The 22,964-nt window shown below is 30.6% G+C and overlaps 3 protein-coding genes across 5 annotated transcripts; 1 reads left to right on the top strand and 2 right to left on the bottom strand.

Annotated features, from left to right (window-relative positions):
- Nucleotides 1-558: 558 nt before the first annotated feature.
- Nucleotides 559-7,590, bottom strand: LOC113509140 (uncharacterized). 2 transcript variants are annotated; one of them, XM_026892443.3, is made up of 10 exons: nucleotides 7,501-7,590; nucleotides 6,183-6,374; nucleotides 5,772-5,876; nucleotides 5,222-5,477; nucleotides 4,775-4,902; nucleotides 4,255-4,449; nucleotides 3,829-4,187; nucleotides 3,638-3,707; nucleotides 3,187-3,354; nucleotides 559-811 (listed from the first exon to the last, which is right to left on the bottom strand). In XM_026892443.3, the coding sequence occupies exons 1-10, from the start codon at nucleotides 7,531-7,533 to the stop codon at nucleotides 644-646; spliced, it is 1,674 nt and encodes a 557-aa protein (XP_026748244.1). In that variant the 5' UTR covers nucleotides 7,534-7,590; the 3' UTR covers nucleotides 559-643. The 2 variants fall into 2 exon arrangements, with proteins under 2 accessions (XP_026748244.1, XP_031763559.1); XM_031907699.2 differs by lacking the exon at nucleotides 7,501-7,590 and adding an exon at nucleotides 7,220-7,302.
- A 2,022-nt stretch (nucleotides 7,591-9,612) lies between these two features.
- On the top strand, nucleotides 9,613-12,307 carry LOC113523339 (proteasome maturation protein). The gene is made up of 4 exons (XM_026909268.3): nucleotides 9,613-9,797; nucleotides 10,093-10,251; nucleotides 11,363-11,464; nucleotides 12,070-12,307. Exons 1-4 carry the CDS (start codon nucleotides 9,795-9,797, stop codon nucleotides 12,229-12,231), a joined length of 426 nt encoding a protein of 141 aa, XP_026765069.1. The 5' UTR covers nucleotides 9,613-9,794; the 3' UTR covers nucleotides 12,232-12,307.
- Nucleotides 12,308-13,636: 1,329 nt separating this feature from the next.
- On the bottom strand, nucleotides 13,637-19,034 carry LOC113523338 (2-oxo-4-hydroxy-4-carboxy-5-ureidoimidazoline decarboxylase-like). Of its 2 annotated transcripts, XM_052902402.1 has the most exons (4): nucleotides 18,798-19,034; nucleotides 17,743-17,896; nucleotides 16,908-17,062; nucleotides 13,637-13,843 (listed from the first exon to the last, which is right to left on the bottom strand). In XM_052902402.1, the coding sequence occupies exons 1-3, from the start codon at nucleotides 18,976-18,978 to the stop codon at nucleotides 16,909-16,911; spliced, it is 489 nt and encodes a 162-aa protein (XP_052758362.1). In that variant the 5' UTR covers nucleotides 18,979-19,034; the 3' UTR covers nucleotides 13,637-13,843; nucleotide 16,908. The 2 variants fall into 2 exon arrangements, with proteins under 2 accessions (XP_052758362.1, XP_026765068.1); XM_026909267.3 differs by lacking the exon at nucleotides 16,908-17,062 and having other exon boundaries at nucleotides 18,798-19,033.
- Between the last annotated feature and the right edge of the window lie 3,930 nt (nucleotides 19,035-22,964).

Genomic DNA, 22,964 nt, shown 5'->3' with positions numbered 1-22,964 from the left:
ACCACGTTACTTTATACCTTGCTTTATTAATTCCGCAACGTAGTGACACCTACTTGCCTAGTCATTTCTGCGCGATACGGCCTCCGCCCCCGTTAGCCTCTATTGACAGTATGCGAATACCTCTATAAAAGTCCCTTACCTTTTATGGATAGTACAAGTATTTATAGCGAATGTTATCTTAAAATGCTTTCCTAGTTGAATATTTTTTAGTGATTAATTTCCTAAACTCTAGAAATAGAAAACAAAAATAATATATTCTTTTGCTATTTATTTCTAAAATGTATATAACTGATTTTTTGTGTTATATTTATGTTAACTTTTATCCAGAAATAATTACTACAGCTCAAATTTTTTATATTCTCATTTTTCTTATCAGCATTTCAAGACATATTTTCCAACGTTGACAGCATTTCTATTTATATATCAGATAAGATCATGTTTATAAATAAAATTGATATTTCTTCTTTCTTGGATGATAGGATCTTAAAACTATTTATATACCTATTATGTTTAATTTTTATAATGCTGCATTGCGTCAATAAAACACCTCAATCTTCTACATAAAATTTAATACAACTGCATACATTACTTGTATATCAAATGAGTTAATATTTTAAAAAGTTAACAATTATTGTTTTATATTTCAAATGTCAAACATTTCCTCCATTCTAATAGAGTACGGTACATCATGGACGGAGGTCCAGTTAACGGTGTTTGAGCGGGAAACGACATCGTTTACCATCTGTTCGCGAAACTCTTGCCAGCGACGTTGGGAGACGAACTCTTTAAACAATTGCTTCTTTGTTGGTATCTGTTGAGTATGAAATGACTCGTAGTATTATAACATTTAACAGGTAGCCTCTCGCACAATAACAATTTATCCACCAGCTTGTATTAAGAAACAAAATTTCCTTTAAAGTTCATTATAAATATGTATCTACTAAGTATAATAGACTTTCAGATAATCTGTGTCAGCCCATAAATTCATTTCATATATTCATTCATTCATAAAGGAGTAAAAATAAAACTTTTATGGCAATGAAAACAAACTATTAGTTATTGTAAAGTGACGATAAACATCAAATATTAGATAGTTTAAGATATTTAAGCTTAATAAGCTATAAATAGGTGCTGCGTTTTAATACATATATCAGAATAAAGTTACTCTTTTGTTACTCTAGATCAATTCATATACCAAATTTCACTCAGTTCTCATCTAATCCGACACTGATACTCGGCACAGCGTAAACCAAACGTACCGATTTCACCCATAAAAAAAGCAATTATATTCAATATCGATTGCGACATTTTCTATTCGTAATTATTGCTAATAACAATAACATTTGCAGCTCAATGAGGAATGATAACTTACTTATCGCTCTTATCTTTCTAACTCCCAAAAAAATTATCTTATCAATATAAAATTAAAAAAAAACCCAAAGGGACAGACATATACATAAACAGAAATTCCCCTTTTTACAAAACTACAAATAATAATCATAATAACTATCTTCTACTTCGATAATGGCTGCGGTCAATGGTAACAACTATGATCAGTTTTCAGTTATCATTGGCCAGTTGACTGGATAACTATAGATTGATAAAGATATATTTTGTCAATGTATAGAAATAAAATTCTATGCCGTTTAGCCCAGACATAGACTGTGTCACTCTTCCATTTACGTGAGTATCGTAAGAGGTGACGAACTTAAGGGTTGAGTTAAGTAGCAGCGTTTCTTTCAAAACATTAATAAGCTAACTACCGCTACCAACCCGCCTGCCAAGCGCGGTAATTTTTAAATAACCGTATTAACAATTATCTGTCCACTACTAAATAGGGACTATGTATAGCAATGGACAGATAACTGCTAATGTGCTGATGAAAGTAGAATGGTAACTCCGACTGCAGTATTGATTTACACTAGAGCACAAAAGTGAAAAGGTTACCTAATTTATAACTTAACTCGATTTAATAAAATAAAATCATTTTTCTAATTACAAATATTTTCATATTTTAATATTATTTCAGGTTAATAATACAGACAGGATAATATACATACATAAATGTGTTCTGCATAGAAGATAATCTTTTAAATTTAATATTAATACATCCGGATCTTTTCTTACTCAAACCGTCGCAACGCTACCAAAAGTATGATTACATCATTGATATTTCTTAAGATGGTGACGCACTGTGTTACCGTTAGTTTTGCAAGTCTCCATAAATTAACCATAGCTACTTACCAGTTTATTTGCTTACGTATAATGTCATATACCTATATGTATATAAAATCGTCATAGTCGTAGAATACTGAAGGATCTGACAAATATTACATATATAGATTCTTCAGTATTCTACGACTATGACGAAATATCGTGTCAAATTAATATTTAATTATTATACATAAAATTATTTGTCTCTTTGTTACCTTTTAGCACCTTAACGACAATCAGTCATAATTAAATTTAGTATATGAAATGCAGAAGGACATAGGCTACTATATTATCCCGGTTAGAGAACATTATCCCGATCACACAAACTAAGATCCGGGTAAAACCTCATATGAAATAAAACAGTAAACTAAGGTTACCAACTTATAAAAATGTCAAAACTCACTAAAAACTTTTTTACGTGACTCATAGGAAATGGACTCTTCATCCAGGCAAGTAGAAACTTAAAACTTCTATGGATTAACCACTACAAGGAAAAAAAACTAAAATTTTAAACTTCGTATTTAAAAGTGATCGCTTGGAATAAATTTATTTAATTTGCTTGGAAACCAACAATTTCATTAGCTTGTAGCTTGTGGCCAATATTCTTATTGGTCTTGCACTTATCCTATTATTTATAAATGTCAATGAATGAATAGGAACTTTTTGAGTGATCTGAAGAAAGTCGCAATTCATATACCAATAAATATAATGCAGGCCCATGAACAATGTTATGAAAATAATAGCTTATGAAAGCTTAAAATCTAAGCATAATCTCTGCTTTATCAAAGGTTGCATTGTCATGGCATTATCTTATTTCATACTTATCAATGTTAGATATTGCTCTCTCATTCTAATACATACAGCAAAAAAAAAACTTAACTATCAATAGATTTGTTTATCACATAGTCTACAGAGACACACTAGTCACAAAAGACTACCATTAGGACAGGAATGATAAATAATATAGTGTACCTTTTTCTCTAGATAATGTTGAATACGAGACCAAATGTTGGCAGTATTTCGCTGGAGCAGCCATATCTTCGGAAGTAGCATACAGTCAACCGGAGTTAACGCTACTATGCGGCGGTCACGCATATTCTCACCGAAACCAAAACTTGAACCCGGGTTGAACTGGCACACCTAATAGTAGTTGAATCATAAATCTTTAACATCTAAGTAGATAGTCTTCTTAAAAATTATTCGACGACGACAAAATGACCTAACTATAATTGTTTTAATCATGTAATTGATGCCTCAGCCCACAAAACGCCATTTTATTCATGAAAATATTAATTAATACTATATAATTTCGTAACCACTTTCGTACGTAACTAAAAGATTTTTAGGATTTAAATTGATACTCAGCGCTTTAACTAAATATAGATACTATATTACTAAAATTATGTTGTAGGTAAGCATAGACCTGCATGAAATAGGTCCGAATATTTAAAGGTGCCGATGCGGGTTGAATTTTTTCAGGAATCACACTTAATCTGAAATATTAAAGATTACAATTATTTTATACAAGAAATATTTAAAACAGATATATAATCTCGTTACTATCTCACTTTTTATATGTATGTATATACAAATTCAATGAGTGCTCCTAACAACCTGATAGATTGTCGGGTGTGTTCCGAAGGCTCCAACAGTACTTGCGACTTCACAGAAGAAGAGCGCCCTGACTGTGCTTTTAATGTTTCGCTTTTAACACCGTCTTTAACCAAATTGTCCTTATTATCAATATGTACATTTTCGCTGTTGCACTTCAAACTTCCCGATCGTTTTTGTTTATTACTACTTAAAGGCTTCAATATACTATGTATCCCTTCAGGCACAGTATTGTTTTTATTCTGTTCTTCGTGAATAGATTCATGTGTACTATCAACTGAATCACGTGTATCTTTGTTGAGATTTTTGTATGCCCCAAAATATTTGGTTTCAAAATCTTGCTCGCTTTCTTCTTCTGGAACCTTGAATGCAAAAAGAATTAGTATCGTGACGACTTGTGAAACTAAATTGAATAATTGAACACCATACATATGGATCGTAGAGTGCATAATAACTTCGTCCTAAACGAGTTGTGACGATCACTTGAATGGTCTCAATCATCTGACAACGGCCTGATAAAATAAAGTAGACAAAATTGGCCACTCCCACGCCGTCTCCGAGGAGGGTTTCATTCGGCTTGTACGACTTCATTTTAGCTACTATACAACCTTCACGACGGGCGACCTGATAATAAAAAAATATTTCTTTTATTTTATTTTCTACTAGTAATCTCAAGTTTATCGAAACTGGTCATAATATCAGTATAAAAATATTCTACATGCAAATACGTAAAATATAATTTGTCGAAACACACCTTACACTTATTTATTTTTATCTCAAATTAGGTACAATCCGTATTGATAATAAACTGTACACGCTAATGTTTATTATTGCAAACGCGTTCTAACTTCAGAATTATAATTCGCGAATCCTTTGTCTACACTTTAGACAAAGTATTTAGAATTAAAATTGGCCAATGTCACCTAATTTATATATATGAAAAATAAACCTCATCGAGAGCTTCGAAGTACGTGAATGCCGACATCGCATGTCGCACTTCATCCCATTGTTTCTGCACAGACGCTTGGAGCACATTTTTGAAATCTTCTTTCATTAATACCAGCAATTCACAGTGACCTAGTATAGTGAATGTACAACTTATCACTTCTTTGTTGACAACACAACTAACTTCACGTATCTTGTTCACTGTTGCTGTGCTACTTATTTAGTGTGATCAATAAGGATATAATCGATTTCCTTAGAGTTTGTTAAAGAAAATAGGACAAGACCATAAAGAAATAGGACAATAGTGTCATGACAAAACAATTTCTCCTAATTGGACTATAATGGTAGCTATTATTAGCTTTGTTGTAAGAAGGTAGTAGGTATTTTTAAATAAGTGATTAATTTATTACAATGATATTATTAGAGAATATAATGTTGAATATAAGCTAACCAGCAGTAGTAACAGTCGCAGTTCTCGGAATGTTATGGAGCAAAGATACTTCACCAAACATATCACCAGGGTGCATAACACCGACGTCCACGGAAACATTTTGTTGGAGCAACTCATCAAACACCATCTGGCTAACGATGATGTCACCAGTCATTATGAAGTATAGAGCGTGGGCTTCGTGGTGTTGACGAACTATGGTCCGTCCTGGCCCGTAGTACTTAAAGTACGTCACCGCAGCCAATTTCTTTTTAACATGCTATAGATACATTTTTAAATTGCCTTAATTTATATGTACCTAGAAATCTATGCATTAATTATTTATTAACTGACATAATCACTAAACACGATGAACTGTAAGTTTTTAATTACTTAAATTAAAAACTTACAGTTAAAATAATAATGACTGAAATATAAAGACAACAATAGTACTAGTAGTAATACCTACAAATCTCACTAATCTGAATCTTGCATGCTTTCCGGTAGCTTTAGTTATTCTAAATAAATATTGATAATAATTCCAGGGCATTGTAATTCTCAGTCATAAACTTACATTTGGATAACGTTTGAAACATTTTAATCCTCCAATGATACGATATATGTACTTTTTCTCCTGCTCTGTTCTTTCTTCAGCAGGTTTATTTAAAAGTGCTTTATCCTACAAGAATATTTTATATTACAGATCATTATACAAATAAGTACTCCCCATTAGATAAAGCGACTACCACAAATGTATTGAAGGGAATCAGTAAATGCAGGTGGGTCGGGACCGATAAAAATATCCGATTGATAAAAAAACAGAACATAAATAATATATGAATACAAAAAATTTGGTCTGTTAATCATTGCTAATGTTAATCTGAAATAGTTGATCAGCATTTTAGATTAGGTAATATTTGAAATCACTACAAATGAGATTTCATTGTTTTATATATATCTACTCGTTGTGAAAGTAGGTACGTACAGTAACAGTCAATAGCTGTTTTTTCTTAGCCTTTCCTCGCACTGCTTGTTCCACCCTTCTTTTAACATCCTCCACGCCTTCGTAATGGTCAACTGCTTCTATCAACCAATACGTATTAGCCATAACAAAACGCCCGAGAGCACGAAATAAGCATTTGGCGCGAAATTTCTGCCGTATCTGTTCTTCGGGGTCCTAAATCAAAATTAATTTATCTAATTAATCTAAAGAGATATTAAGAACTATCGTGCTTACTTGTTCAGTGGAAACGAAATAAAATAACATTAAAGTGAAAGAAAAATAACTAAATTCGGCAACATATACGATAGCCTCATAAATCTTACTGATCAATTCACACGTGTATATACGTGCAATAATGATAAAATCTTACCGTCTTACCTCTAAACATTAAAATGTTCTACAAAGAAATTTTAACTAGAAGAGTATTTCACTGGGTACTTTCTTTTCAATAGACAACTTAGTGGAAAGGAAAAACACACTTTGATAGGGTAGGTTAATTGGAACTTTGACATATTTATAAATAAGATTAGAGAAATTTTTTCATGTATGTACCGAAATATACTTTGGTTCTTCTCCGGATACCCTCATTTCACATTCTATCAAGCAAATAAACTCATAACATAGCATAACAAGAGCATAGCTCTATCCATAGCTCACTGAGTAACTTGAAGCATTTGCATACGGCCAACCGTGCAGGACCATGTTTCGATTGCATAGGTAATTCGCAAAACGCACTGGTCAAAAACCTTTGTTTCCAATCTTTAAAGTATTTTGGATACGAATTAAGATTTGGCGTAATTTTCCGAATACTGCCAAGCCGAGTTGAATTTCATTTGATAGTTATTAGACTAAATTTTGACCTATTTTTGAACATACGATGCTCTATTTTTAATTGAAATATGGTCTAAGATACATAGTTATGGATAAAGTAAGTACTTGTCTTATCAGTAAATTTAAAACTTTATATTTATTTAATGAATATAACTTTAATGAAACTTTCAAGTAACTTAACTGCGTACCTGGTGAAAAGCGGTAATCTTCGCCAAAAGACATAAAGAACACTTAATACGTAAGTACGTTACACAACACATACTACAGCAGTAAAGAGTATACAGTCTATGACCAGCACCATAAACGTTACAGAATAGCCGTTAGTTACAATTTTAAAAAAGCTTATAGCCATAGTGCACTTTATCGCTTCTACCTCTAATATTATTTTATTAAAATTAGTATAAAATTATTCACAATAACCAATCATTACAAAACTCTATAAACAGAAATAACTAAATATTAATTTTACCAGCTCTTTCTTTGCTCCTCCACGGCTAGTCATTGTGAGGAGAGTTTATTCACAAAAATAATAGAATAAATAATTAAGTGCACAGTAAATGAATTTGTTTATTCATGAAATATGCACAAAATTTGACATTTTGTATCCATCATTATTTATTTATTTTTTAAGTGATTTTTAAAAGAGGAAACTCATTTCGCATGCATTTTTTGTATGTAGTAGGACAAATTACTATAGTTATTTTTATACTTATATATTATATAGCAGGCAATTGAAAGTAAATAGATACTTTTTAGATTACCAGTTACATAGATTGATAATGTAAAAGAGAAAAAATAGCAACATGTATATTAGAGCGACTGACAAACAAGGAAGTTCATATATATATGTATAAACTCAAAAAGGATTAAGCGAGAGTATGGAAAAATAAATTCAGATTTTTACGTTTGGAAATGTATAACATAAATTAGGAGAAAACTGCTATATTGTCATTTTTTCCCGTAAATACATCTTCATTTAGTTTTTTAGATGTATTATTATAGAACTATCAAAAATGTTGTTCGCTTAAAAATTATAACAATTATATGATTTTTTGCTTTTTTTGCAACTTCAATTCTTTATAATTCGGAACTGCCATTTGCATACATTTTAAAAACACAATGCAATAAAATACAATTCTTCTTTCGTCTCGTAATTACGTTATTGCAAATTAAAAGCTAAACTTCTTGAAACTCAATAATTTTTGACACATAGTAATAAACCTCTTAGATTTTATTACTGTCTATACATAGTTGATCAATCAATAACTTAAAGTTTCAGACTTTAAGCATTTGTAATTTCAAATATATTCAGGTTTTTGATTAATTCAATAATTTTAATATCGATAAAAAGAAACTTTTAATAGCAAGTCAATACTACTATGTAATGAAATTATATTTTACTATTTTGTAACTAAACATTACGGAGCAATTTTTAAAATATTTTTCCGTTTTTACTACCTTTGTAAGTTACAACCTCACGTAATAAGTGACTGCTATTCGGCTATCTTGCAGATACTATCCTTAATCTATGGATTAATGCTAAGGAACAAGAACTAGGTGACTATTGCAACTGCATTGCTTAATGCAATCGGTTTAGTTGTACATTGAAAATAATAACAACAGTCGAAGTATTTTATGCAGAGCAGCACTAAGGAACAGCAAGACAGTAAGTCAATTTAAAGTTTTGAATTATAATTATCACTATAGAATCAGTGAGATTACTGGTATTATCCTTAATCTAAGGTTATAACGGACTTCATTGTTAAGAGTTGGCACTATCTTTTTTTTGACAAAACGGATAAAAATCTCTATGTATGGGTTACAGGAATGAAATTCGAGAAAAAAATGTAAACAAAGAGTATAAAAAAAAAACTTTGTGTAGTTTTTTCAAAAATATAAAAAAAAAATACTATAATATTATGCATATATTAAACATGTAACACGAATTTTAATAAACTTTTAAAGAATTGAATATAAATAAAGTATGATCCAAGAATAACTGATACCTTTTTTTAGTAAAAAGTGAAATAATTTACTTTACCACAATTTTTTATGATATTGACAATAAGACACTTTCAATATATGGCAATTTGGTTACATAATGCCAAAAGAAACGAAAAAACTTTTAAATAACGAACAACGCATGTATATTCTACTGAATTTTTAGATTGACTGAATAAAAATATGCACGAATTGAAATTCATTACGGAATTGCTTTTATTATCATATTAAATTCAAGAAGTAAGAAATAATCTATTTCTTGAATTTAATATATATTATAATCCATACTACATGAACATGCAAGTATTGATCACGAATTCTATGAGTATAATAATCGAATATATTCAATAACAGTTAAAGACTATTCCATCGCCACAAAGCAGAGCTACAAGAGCTGTCAAAATATTCACGAAATTTAACATATTTGCATGTCATAATATATCATGCATAGAATTCATAAAAACTTTTTTATTTGAAATGTTACATGTCTGACTATCATTAGAAATTTCTCTATGATATATTTTCATCTGTAGTAATTGTTATATGTCATAATGACGTATGTAGTTTCTCTATCTGTGGTGATAATTATAAGTCATTCTATTATTCTGGTTTTTTAAGTGCTTGACTTGATATTTTGTTTTTTTGCTTGGTAAGATTTCAAGTAGCAACAAAAAATATTTCCTAATCTATTTATATTAAAAATTATCAACTGAAAAAGTATTTTTGGATTAAGAACGATAATACATTTCATACAACATCACAATGGTGAGTTATATATAATTAATCAATTTTCAGGTTAATTTCTAATTTTAAAAGCGAAACTTAAAATACATTATACTAAAACATTAACTTATACAACAGTAATTGTTTATATTAATGGAATAAACTATAATTTTATCCTAGATATATCAATCATCTTTTAATAAACACCGGTCTGGTTTTTATTGGACGATGATATTGCATTTTTAGTAAAATCATTAAGGTTAAGAATTTCTTTACTATAGTGAATTTATGTATCTACTCTGAAGTGGCTCTCATAATTTAACCAATTATTTTCCAGAGTTTCGGTTTACCATCTTTGAAAGTCAAGCCAGAAAATGTAAATAACATACAAGTCCAAGAGGGTCCATTTGGTATACCAGACCCATTGGTTGCTGGAGTTGGTGGCACAAAATTAAATTTGGGTACCAGACATCCTTTAGAATACTCAGAAAAGAATGTAAGTATTGAAAAATCCTATTTTATTGTTTTCTTTGTATTTGCTTAAAAAGTTTACTGCAAGAGCAGATGTTCAATCTAGACACAAAAATATCTTCTCAATTTTAAATATATTTTATATTCTCTTGAATAAAAAGATAAGATATCTAAGTTTGACAAACCTCAATATTTGTTATTCTTTCTATGGAATTATGGAAACAGCCTCATTATAATGACAAATATATAAAACAGACAGCTTAATTAAGGAGTAATTTTTGTTATAAATAATTAAACACTGACTTCACTAATAACAAAACCATTTATTTTTTAATTTAACGGTTGAGTGATGGGCAGCAGCATCCCTCTTAAAACATCACCAAAGCCCAGCTGTAGTTGCCAACCTACCTACCAAGCATAGCAACACTGGCAAACCTCCAGTAAGCTTAGCTTAGCTGTTTATGGTTGATGTGATGATGATGATGAACTTGAAAGTATATCCGTCCAGAATACTTTTTTTCCTAGTTAGTTTATAAGTAATGAAGCCCTGAGGTAGCAAACATTAATAAATTGGACAAGTACAAGTTAAACTCATGTTATGAGGGTTCTATATGTTGATTATCTAGTTGATAATAGGTTTTACAATTTTAAATTAAATTCATACATGTAAGTATTAAGAAATTTCTTCTGTTACTTATAGTATTAGTAATGAACTATTTTCTATCCTTTTTTTATTTCTAATTAACCCCTCAAAAATTATCCCCATGATGTATCATTTCATAACTATTTTACATCCCAATCAGTCCAGTAGTTTCGGAACAAATTGGCTGTAACAAACAGATGACTGCGAGTGATCCTATGATGGATGGTATATTCTGTTTATTCTTTTTGAGGTATGAAACCCTAGAAAATACAATCAGATTAAAAACCTCCTTTTATTTTAATCAGTTAATAACATATTCAACAATTTTAACAAAGAAGGATTACCATTGATGTAAACATTGATAGTGTGGTACTTAGTTTTTATACAAATAATAATTAAATTCCTTATAACTGAATAATATATAATCAATTTGTACTTTATGCAATCAACTATATGATGTTAAATAAGTAATTTAATATTTTAAAAATTGCAGTATCATTTGAATGAAGAAAAAATGGATATGGCAATGCTGCGTAATATTCAAGGTTTACATGCACCAATGAAACTTACTATGGAGAAGAAATTTGCCAGTAAGGTATGTTAATCAATTTACAATGAATTCATCATCATCATTACAACTCATTAGTTGCTAACTAGACATGGATCTTTCATAAAAGTATCCTGTTTTTGTCTGAAAAAATACTGATAACTATTTGTACTGATTAACACGGGCAAACTGCAGAATACAACTATAAAATCATACAAGTGATATATATAATAGCCCTTTTAATACTAAAAATGTTAGTTGTGCCCATTTGTACTAACCCACCATTGGAAAATATGTCTTCATTATACTTTAATAAAGTACAACATTTAATGAAGAATAAAAATATATCACAAAATACTAATATTTGTACTCATTTTTGTAGTAAATACACTGCTTACTTCATTTTCTGCTTGCCTCATGAATGTCTGGTAGAGAACGCTATTAGGTGTTAAATCCACCATTAACTAATTGGTATTATATAATTTTTTTTTATGCTACTTAGAATGACAAATAAGCTGATGGCCCACCTGATAGAAAGTGGTAACCATCACCTATAGACATATACCGTTTCACCCATGATACTTCCCATGGATATTACATATTTATATTTCTATGTGTGATAGAAATTAGAATTATGCTCTTAATACTTTTAGGTTGGCAGACTACCATTCCTTCCAAGTTCCAACCTTCAGCATGATGTTCTCACTGGAAGATACCTGGATATTGGATTCGAAGACATCCTTAACACCAGAGACCTATGTGAAGTAGCCGGTCAACCACATGCTGTTGTGGAAAGGTCTCTTGGACTGTTATAAGTTAGTTAAATGTAATATTGAGCTATATGTATAACTCTCTCTCAATATTTTTTACAATAAAACTACTTAAAAAAGACATTAAATTATTTAATATCCTTTTACAGAAAAACTAAGTAATTAAATATATAGGTACTAAATATCGGATACAGTAAAACAGTTAATATTATATTTATTTATTGAAAACAACCAAAAGATGTAAAGTGTAAACTAATGAAATTTCTATACTTAGCTATTTTATCAACCAATTCAAAAAAGAAGAAGATTTGTAACTATAATTCTGTCAGCTCTAAACCAATTTGAAAAATGATGTTTTTTATGGGAGAGAATATACTGACAAATTGATCCCATAAAAATTCCATCAAAATTGGTAGTAGTTTGATTTTGGAATCATAATAACAGATTTTGTCACAATTGGAGTAGTTGAAGTAGGTTTTCTTTTTGTGAAGCAATCTTTAATTTATGACGACTTATATTAATAACTTGCTCTGATTAATTTATTAAATATACTTATTGATACAAAAAAAACTAAATTGGTAACTAAAAGCAACCAAAATGATGCTTATATATTATCATTTTGGTTTTTGTCTTTCCAGTGTTGGTATGTATTTTATTAGTATATCATTAATATCTTAAAAGAATTGAGATATAATTATTTTAGACATTAATTAAGTAATTTCTATTTAATAATCTAAGATCAAAAACAAAAAAAAAACAGCCTTTAGAATAAGTTCCCTGCCCAAATTTTCCTTAGAGACTCAGTAGTCTCCCTAGAGAACAGTATGAGGTTCCTCAAAAAGTGTATATTAAGGTTTCTTCAGAGTCAGTGACGCATACGTGACACTAACAGGTGCCTATAGGCTACAGTAACCATAGCATCAGATGGACTGTATACTTGTTTGTCACCTTTATTGTATAAAAAAATCTGTAAGTATCTGTTTATTTGGTAAAGTTTAAAAAGATAAGAATTTCGCTAGTAACACTGCAGCACTGCAGTAACGATATAAATCGTAGTAAAAAATGTATATATTTATATGTTTAATGTTATTCGCAGCTTTTTTTTATGCAACTTAGAATAGCAAACAACTTCAGTTGGCTTTATTATGGCTATATTGGCTATATTTTGTTATCCTATAGATACATTAATTATAGGGAATAAAAATAAGAAAAAATAAAAAAATTATACGCCTAAATGTTTCTGTAGATTTTTTTTTTTTTGCTTATCGCATTCCTTATTTTAGTATTGCTATCCAAATATGTTTGCCCCTTCCATATCAAAACGAATCTCCATATATTAAATTATGGACATTTGTTTTGATTAACAAAGTTGTAAAAGTTCTAAACACGTTTAGAAAAGTTAAAATTGATAATAAAAAACCTACTATTAGTAAAAATAAAAGATTATTACCTAGTAGTAATTGTAACCAATATATATATTTAATCCTTAACTATATCAAGTATCCTTAATTTGCAAATCTTTTTCACTTCGTTAATCCCAACAGTAATTTCTTGTTCTTGAGTACTGTTGTATCGCCGCTGAAGACCTTCTATGATAGACTGCACTTTATTTTCCCTTGCGCATATTATAAACGGGAATCCAAACTTCGTTTTATACCTGTACATAAAAAATATTTTAATAAATTAATAACATATTTACAAGTAATAACTGTCACAAAAAAAATTACATTTACCATAAAAAATTATAAATCTAATATCTTATATACATATATAGAGGAGTTATTTCGATTTTTATCGAGTATCTTTTATATCTACTTCTATGAAATGATATAAATAAGAGGTATCTCCATCCAAAGGAAAAAGTTGGATTGTTAATAATGGGAACTAACAGTCTCATTTATTAGTAATATAACCTATCAGGTCAATCTCTACATGGTTCCCCCTGAAAACCATCGTGATTAATTCTTGTTGAATTCATTGCGATGGGCTATGCGACATATCACATATCGTATTCATTCATGTCTTCAAGTAGTCATCGTTATCGGTAAGTTTATGACCCATGATGGAACAAAAATAATATAAACTAAAAGGTAACTTAAGTAACCAAATCAAATACAAGGTTACCATTTTTCTCAAGAACTACAAATGATGAATTACTACCTCATAATTTCGGATATTAAACTTTTGGTCATGATTTTCGTCTGTTTAACTCCATCTAGTGGCATTACTATGAACTAAAGTAGGCTATGATGATGGAATAAAAACGAAGACAGAATACAGGTTCTACATACACATTATTCTTTGCGTTACTACTACATATTTCCTACAGATGGCAGATACAGTATTTACAAAATATATTTAAACATTAACAATGCTACTTAATAATAATTATTAATTTCATCTCCTATTAGGTATTTAGTAAACCGAAAAATAAATATTTATATGATGATCGTGATGACGTACCGATATGTCGCAATCTCACTACCAATTGTGGGTTCGACCCCCGTATTACACAAGCATTCATGTTCGTAAGTAAGCTATTTGCTATAAGTAGCTAAAAAATAGATATTATAACATACATATTAGTTTTTTGTATTCAATATGTAAAATTTTTACTTTGGTAGGTATGTGAAGTGATACTAGAATTTCAACGACGCTGTCGAGGATCAGATAGGTAGTGTAAAAATAAAAATTCAAAAAACCCTCCACAGAATAAACATTAGTATTTTATTAAACATAGAACTTTCATGATTAATGTTGATGTAAGAAGAACGCACTCGGTCCCTATGACAGCCACGATGCTGTTACAAATGGACGTGACGAAGTTACAAAATACGCGCATTTTTTTTATAGTATGTACCACTATTTATTTATGGCGTCATCATGACGTAACATAGTAAAGATGAATCTAATGATACCTCTTTTCATTTTACTTGGATTTATATACCTTTTACGAGGGAGACTTTGTACAAAAGTCGATTGCTTGGGTACCTCTGTCTCATTCGTGTTTCAACCGTAAAGCAGTTGTGTTTGCATAGCTGTGTTTCGGTTTGAAGGGTGGGATATGGCGTAAATTTAATAGGTACGGAGGAGTAACACCTGAGTCCTCAGGAATGGCAACGCATGGGGGGTATCATGGGCGAAACAGTATACTCTGTTAAGTCCATGGTACTGCTCATGTCTATAGGCGACGGTTACCACTTTCCATCATATGGGCCGTCAGCTTGTTTGCCATTCTCAGTTATATAAAAAAAAAGACACTCGCTCGTCCCTGGAATGACGAATAAACAGCCGGATTTTAACTGGTTAAAATCTTACTGTGTTCCATATTCTCGCCGTTTGCTCGGCCACGGATTTGCTTTTACATTTTACCATATTCGCAACCACGACAAACTACACTTCTTACAAATGTTTAAAAACAGAACATTCTTGTCGGTAACGGCTACAAACTCATATATCGTATACCGTAAAACATTACAATAAAATTGTCCATAAATCTGGATGAACGCCATACCCATAAACATACAAAAACAAAAAAAACAGACAAAGGCTTCACTTATTATTACGTTTTTTTTTTATCTCTCATGAGATTCATTCACGTCACGAGTCTTGTGAAATAAATTTCAGGTGAAAACAAAAAATAAAATCCTTTGAAATAGGTCCTTCCGTTTGAATTTTATGAATTCACAGATGATTGCAACTGAAAACTGTGTTTTTGAACTGAGGCGCAAAAAATATGGGTCGTCGAGCTTCGTTCGAATATTGTAGATTAGTAAAAAAAATTATATATATATATATATATATAAAAAATTATATATATATATATATATATATATATATATATATATATATATATATATAAATAGCTTTTTCTGTTGTAATTTTTCTATGACTGTACTGATGACTCAGTCAATCATTGTGTTAAATCATATTTTAGGGAACTCACGACCCGGCCCATAACACCGCCACCAGTCACGACCTTATAGTGAGCATGACTAGCTTTAAGTTACTTGAATTACGTCAATATACTACCTATGTAATTATCAAAATACCCATACATTACAAGAATTGAATTGGCATTTATAGTCTGAATAATTAATATAATAAAGTCAATAAGTTTTTTTTTTTAATACAACTTAAAATAGCAAACAAGCTGACGGCCCACCTGATGGAAAGTGGTAATCGTCGCCTATAGACATGAGCAGTACCATGGAAATAACAGAGTATACCGTTTCGCCCATGATACCCCCCATGCGTTGCCATTCCTGAGGACTCAGATGTTATTCCTCTGTACCCAGTAAATTCACGCCATATCCCACCCTTCAAACCGAAACTCAGCCATGCAAACACAACTGCTTCACGATTAGTTAATAATCATAATGTCAATTTTTATAAATATTATTAATTAATTAATAATATAATATAATCATAATATAATGTTAGTTTAATAGTAAATTGTTTAATTTTAATTTGAGCATCCATATTTATCATTTATATAATCGTCGCTCCTGTAATATCACTTTTTACAGAGTCATTTTTACAGAAAATTTAAATCTAAGGTAAGACTAGGGCACACTTAGGCAGTTTATTATAAAACCTTACACAATTTCTCGAAAACGAATTACTAACCTCTTAAAAACCTCTTAACCTTCTCCTTATTATGTATGCTTTTATTTGTATGATCACATACTTTTATAAAATCATGTATTTTTCTTACATACCTTATGTTTTCATATATGTATATTGAGAGGCGACTGTGAGGGATTTTCGATTTTTTAAAACGTTCACGAACAGATTCTCTTGAACCCATATTATAAATTGAACGTATGACTCTTTTTTGTAATATAAATATAATTTGGATATCTGCCGCTTTACCCTACAAGAATATTCCATAGATTATAATACTATGAAAGTAGCTAAAATAATCAAGTTTAGCTGTTGCAACATCTGTTGACTGTCTAATTCTTTTAACCGCATAAGTAGCAGAGCCAAGTCTATCACCTAATTTTGATATATGTGCTCCTCACTGTAATTTAGTATTTATAGTAATACCAAGAAATACGATTTCGTTAACAAAGTCTAAGCTTTGTCAATTTGGACATGCATTTAATAATAAATTGTATGCTGTAAACCATTTTAGGACAGCAGAAAGAGCAATGTTAATCTGTCTGTATCTATGCTTTTATGGCCAAAAAATGAAAAGATCAAATATATATGAACTCATTTATTAAATTGCGAAATTAATTAGGAGTCGACTATAAACATGAAGCTAAGGTAGAGTTATTTAAGTCACCAAAGGTAGACTTAATGCATAAGCCGTCTACATGGATACTCCCGTTCTATTCATATTATTTTGCCGCTGATCATATGCAGTTGTGCTTATGTAAAGTAAATACTTAATATGGATGTAATAGACATCCAGAATTTATTATTATTTCAACTCCGACGTACGGTATATTTTACCCATCTAGACTTACTTACTTTTTCTATTTTAAATTAACATAATTTAGATATATTTTTGGTATCTACAAATAAATACATTCATATTATACTCACGCTTCATTACTAGTATTAATTATAGACTTCTGTTCTTCGGTTAGGTCTAAGAGACCGGCGCTCCTCTGCTCCGCGGTAGACTCCCGCGTCAGTTCACCTTGTGATGCCAATCGACCAGCTAAATCTGGATGCAATCTAAGCACTACCAACTTTTCTGTAAAGTAAATAAAACGAACTTTTAAAGCAACTAATCTAAACTCATTAATTTACAAGGTTATGAAGATCTTACCAATGTGTTCGAGGTATAGAATAGGCCACCCCTCCCTTTCCGTTAAGAGTTGTAAAAGGCGACTAGGCAAGCGATAGGTAACAGCGTCTCTCTTAAATATTTCTAAAGCCTAACTGCAGTTGCCAATTTACCTGCCAAGCATAGCAACTTCTGGCACCCATCCCTCCTCTCCCAGGCGGAAGCTTATGTTCAGCAGTGGACGGTTAAAGTCTGATATGATGATGATGATGTAGATCTAGTCTATTAGAAATTAATTACACCTTATAAAAAATAACCTAGATCCATATTTGCTTTAAATAATTTTTAATACTAAAAACTTATATAAATATATACGTTACATGGGCACTTTTTGGTTTAGTAACTTTCTTAAATTATTTTAGAATACGTGGAGAACATTTGTTGTTTCTCATTAAATACTGATTGTAAATTTAACGTTGTTACCGCTTCTTTTTTATGGGTGAAAGTGGTATGGTAACCCCACCTGCACTAACGGGATACGCTGGCGGAGCACCAGTGAAGGGTGATTGATGAGAATGAAAACAGGCCCATTAGCCCATCATGATGAATTCATCAGGAATTAACCATGACAGTTTCCAGGGAGAACCGCGAGGATGTCGACCTGGTTGGGTATATTCCTAGCAATGAAATTCTCATTCTCCATTACTAACAATCCCTTTCCCCCTGTTGTTACTACTTAACAACGTTTTTCACTTATTTTTAGATATGCTTTGAAAATGTTACCAAACATTAAAGTAATCAATAAAATAATGTACCAATTAGTCCCAAACCTTAAGTACACGAACACAATAGATAGTCCACAACATACCTGCTTTACTAAGCCCATCTAAGTACTGATCAAATGCTTTGCATAAATCGGCTAAGTTTTTGAATGGCTTCTTTTTACTAATTTGCACAGCTGCATCTGAACACAATTCTATGACGTTACCAAAAATTGCTTCAAACTGAGCATCATCTAAGGCATTTACTTCAGAAATACTTAGAGCCATGATTTCGACCACTTTCGGCGTAACTCGTACTATCACTGACAATTAAACGTCTCGTTATCTCTTTGTTTACGTGTCAAAGACTTGTGTAGGTCATTAAAAGTTCATACACATTAAGTACCAACGATATAATGTTACTTATAACTATGTGTCGAATACTATTTGACTTATTTTGGCTCATAAAAATACTAACACAGATAAACTAATAGCTCAACGAAAGGTTATTAGAAAATGAGCACTTTTATAACCTATTTCCTATGTAGATATCTATGGTACACCATTTTAGATAATGCTACTAGGGAAAGCTCGTGTAGGTCTATGTAACCAGTGGTTACTTCCATATCTGTAAATCTTCTATCCCTTTAAAAAGAACTACTATATATGGATATAAACATTAACGCTCGGAATTCCTTTGCGTGACAATATCTAAAGTGGCAATGGGCTGGAAGCTAACATAGCTCAAAGAACCGATAATCGATGGGAAAGAAAGATCCTTATGTGTGGGCCGTGTAAGGGCACAGTTTATAATGACCCCCTCCCCCCCAATAGATGGCATGACGACCTCAAATGTAGGTATTATAGAGAGTCAGTGGATGCAGTTCGCTCAAAACTGTTTCTTATGGCAGTCTATGCGAGAGACATATGTTCAGAGAGAGTAGACAAATAATGGTTGAGATGATGGTAAATATATATGCATATAAAAAATATATTATAAATATATAGCCCATGTCGTCCACATCATCCCTCATCGTTATCACTCTTAAAGATTGTAAGGTGTTATACTTTTACAGATACAAGATACAAACAACAACAAGACACATATTGCATTCGGGGAAAAAATAAATATTTATACTTACTAATTGCAATCAGTATTAACTTTCTAAAATAGTCACAGAAACTACCACGTATTTCCTAAGTTTGTGTTAAGTAATGCCTATTAACTGGGCACATAAATTTAATATTATCTATATAGTCCAAATGTTTTTGCCTTATGGTCCTGGCATAGAATGGGCCACCCCTTCCTTTCCCGTGGGTGTCGTAAGAGGCGACTAAGGGAACTTAATGGTCAAGGCAGCAGCGTTTCTCTTAAAACATCACTTTGACTGCGGTCGCCAATCCGCCTGCCAAGCGTGGCAAGTACTGATAAAACTCCCCAAGGGGGAAGCTAAGGTTCAGCAGTGGATAGTTAAAGGCTGATATGTTGGTGACGATGATGACAAGTACCTACTGGTAGGACCCCAATGATGAACGCTGAGATAGGATAAAATCGATTGACTGTGATGAATTTACCAGAAAATTATGTGGAAGAGATGGCGTAATTCTGTACATTTTGTAATATTTTTCACCATTCTAGCTAAAAAACTAATCCAGTTATGAAAATAAAAACATATGCTTCTGATGCAGCCCTGTGTTTTTTTTTTATTACATTTTGACTTAGGTAGCCATTGAAATGCTTATAATTTTATATACCTATTGACATGACACATATTTGCTAATAGTATCAATCGAAGGATCGATAAATAAAAATTATGTATATGTAATGTGCCCAGATTATATATATGTGCCCCCTTTCTCATAGGAGGCGCTGAAATTGCTTCACAAAAAATCCATTTTAGACAAATTTATATGGCAATAACTTTTAAAGTATAATACCGATTTTATCGAGAAATAACTCGTTTGAAAGCAAATAATATCTTCTTTAATACATACCTACTAAAGATTAAAGCCAAAAATCGTTATAAGCAAAATTGAGGATATCTTTGTGCAAACTATTAGATACTGTAATAAGTATTCATCATGTCGCTATATAATACGTATCAAAACTAATAAAGTTAGTGTGAACGTATTAATTAATAATTTATGCATTAATTAGAGAAATTCTACGCTATCATAACAACCTGAATAAATTTAGGTTCTTAATTAATCGCAACTTTAGAAATTGAGATCAAAATGTAATGTTGCAAAAATTATATCAACACCCTCCAATTCAAGTCACGCCTATAATAGACATTTTTAAATTCAGAGTGTATAGTTACTTTATTATCATGCATATTTATCGAAATCGCGGAAATTCAGCGAAATTTATTAATGAAAACCTTATATATTTTAACTCGTAATGTTTTATTTAGATTATCTTTACCAAAATTGAAAGATAAAAGTGTCCACTGTATTTTAATACATTTAATTTTCAACACGTTTTTAATTAATTTTAAGTGCTAAAAAAGACGAATATTTCCTATAATTCAGTTCTCTAATATACGAGTAGAATAAGAAGACTATAAAACACAAATTAATACGGACAGATCTTTTATCTCTTCGATAAGATTTATTTAACTTTGTATCCCCAATAAAGAATATACAAACAATATACATAAATGAAAATTTTAAAATAAATATTTTTCATAACGCTTATATTTTTTAATTAAGTAACAAAACCGGAATCAGTTATTATAACACTTTATTTATTTTTTTAGATACAAACCATAGCGGGGCTAGAAAATAAAATTGTTTTAGTATTAAATGTATAATTTTTTTTAGTACAATGTCTATTATAGATTTTAAAATAGTGCTTGATTTGTTTTTAAATAAGTTATAAACGAGAGAGTATTGATATTTTTAAAATAATGTTGATCGAAGAAAATACATATGACGGTCTTTCACCCGCACTTTACAGAGCGTAAAAATACCCTACTTGAAACTATTATATATTGACCAATTTTTCATTTAGAATATTAAAAGAAATTCCAAATATTCATAATTACTTTGGCTGCAATTGTTGTTGTTCTTAAAATATGTTAAATTTATGTAGTACTTTTTGAATCATTTGTGAAAACTGGCTTCATTTTCCGAGGTGAACTTTTTTACAAAGTCATCTTTACTCAATAATTAACTATGCTATATAAGTATAAGTTTTAAGTTTCCAGCAATTTTTTATACGTATTAATTTTATTTTACCTGTGCTAGTAATATCTGGTTTAATAAAGTGTAAATAAATAAATAACCACGATGGTTTTCAAAAGAAGATGTGGATTTTTATCTGACAAAGCACATTGCTAGCAATGGGTTCGCTAATCTCCGGATACGAGTACTGGTAAGGATACCAGTTTGACAACAACGAGATGAGGCTATAATAGGTAACAATAAAATGGAGTTAAGTAATTGTTAACAATGAGATCCAACAGCCTCATTACTAGCAAATCATTCCGTTCGATCTCTATACAGTTTTCCCTGGAAACTATCACGTTTAGTTCGTATCGAATTCGTTGTGATGAATTATCTAAAGTGCTTTCGTCCTCACGAGTATGCCCTTTCCTATAGACAAAAACACGGAGATACTCTACTGAAACAAAGATCACAATCTCGAGCTATATAAGCCTTATGAGCGAATGAATATTTCTTCTGACACTAGTTTATCTACAACCACTATTATCTTACTAATATAATAAAATTGTAACTGAACGATATCTGTAAATGGAAGATATATAAGAAAAAATAATATGAGGGGTCATAATAGATGCCAAAATAATATTTTATAGAAATTTTGTCTGTCTTTTTATATGATTGTTCCGGCATCACACAAAAATTAGACCGACTTGGAATCTGTTTACAAATTTATATTCCTGAAAGTCTAATTGAAAAACTGGTATATGTTTTATCTTGAAATGGTCCATTTCATTAGTTTTCCTGCTTCTGAAAATCACGCGTGCGAAGTAACGAGTAAAAATCTAGTTCAACATAAGAATTTAATAAAAAAGATTATAATATTTTACCTATATATTTTTATCAATTCGCGCGAATTTTTTATTCATAGTTATTTTCTTGTATAAAAGTAGTATAGTAAAGTATAGAACTATAGTATAAAAGGCGAATTATAGCATAGATAGGATACATATTACATATTTTTTCCTGTATTATTTTTAAATTGCTAATGAATTAATGAAGTTTGTAAATCGCGGTCTTATATTTAAGCATAAAAAAAGATAAATTAT

Source organism: Galleria mellonella, unplaced genomic scaffold (assembly GCF_026898425.1).
Source record: "Galleria mellonella isolate WM207_F2 unplaced genomic scaffold, CSIRO_AGI_GalMel_v1 utg90, whole genome shotgun sequence".
Classification (NCBI taxonomy): Eukaryota; Metazoa; Arthropoda; class Insecta; order Lepidoptera; family Pyralidae; genus Galleria; species Galleria mellonella.
This window is presented reverse-complemented; position numbering and strand designations above follow the sequence as displayed.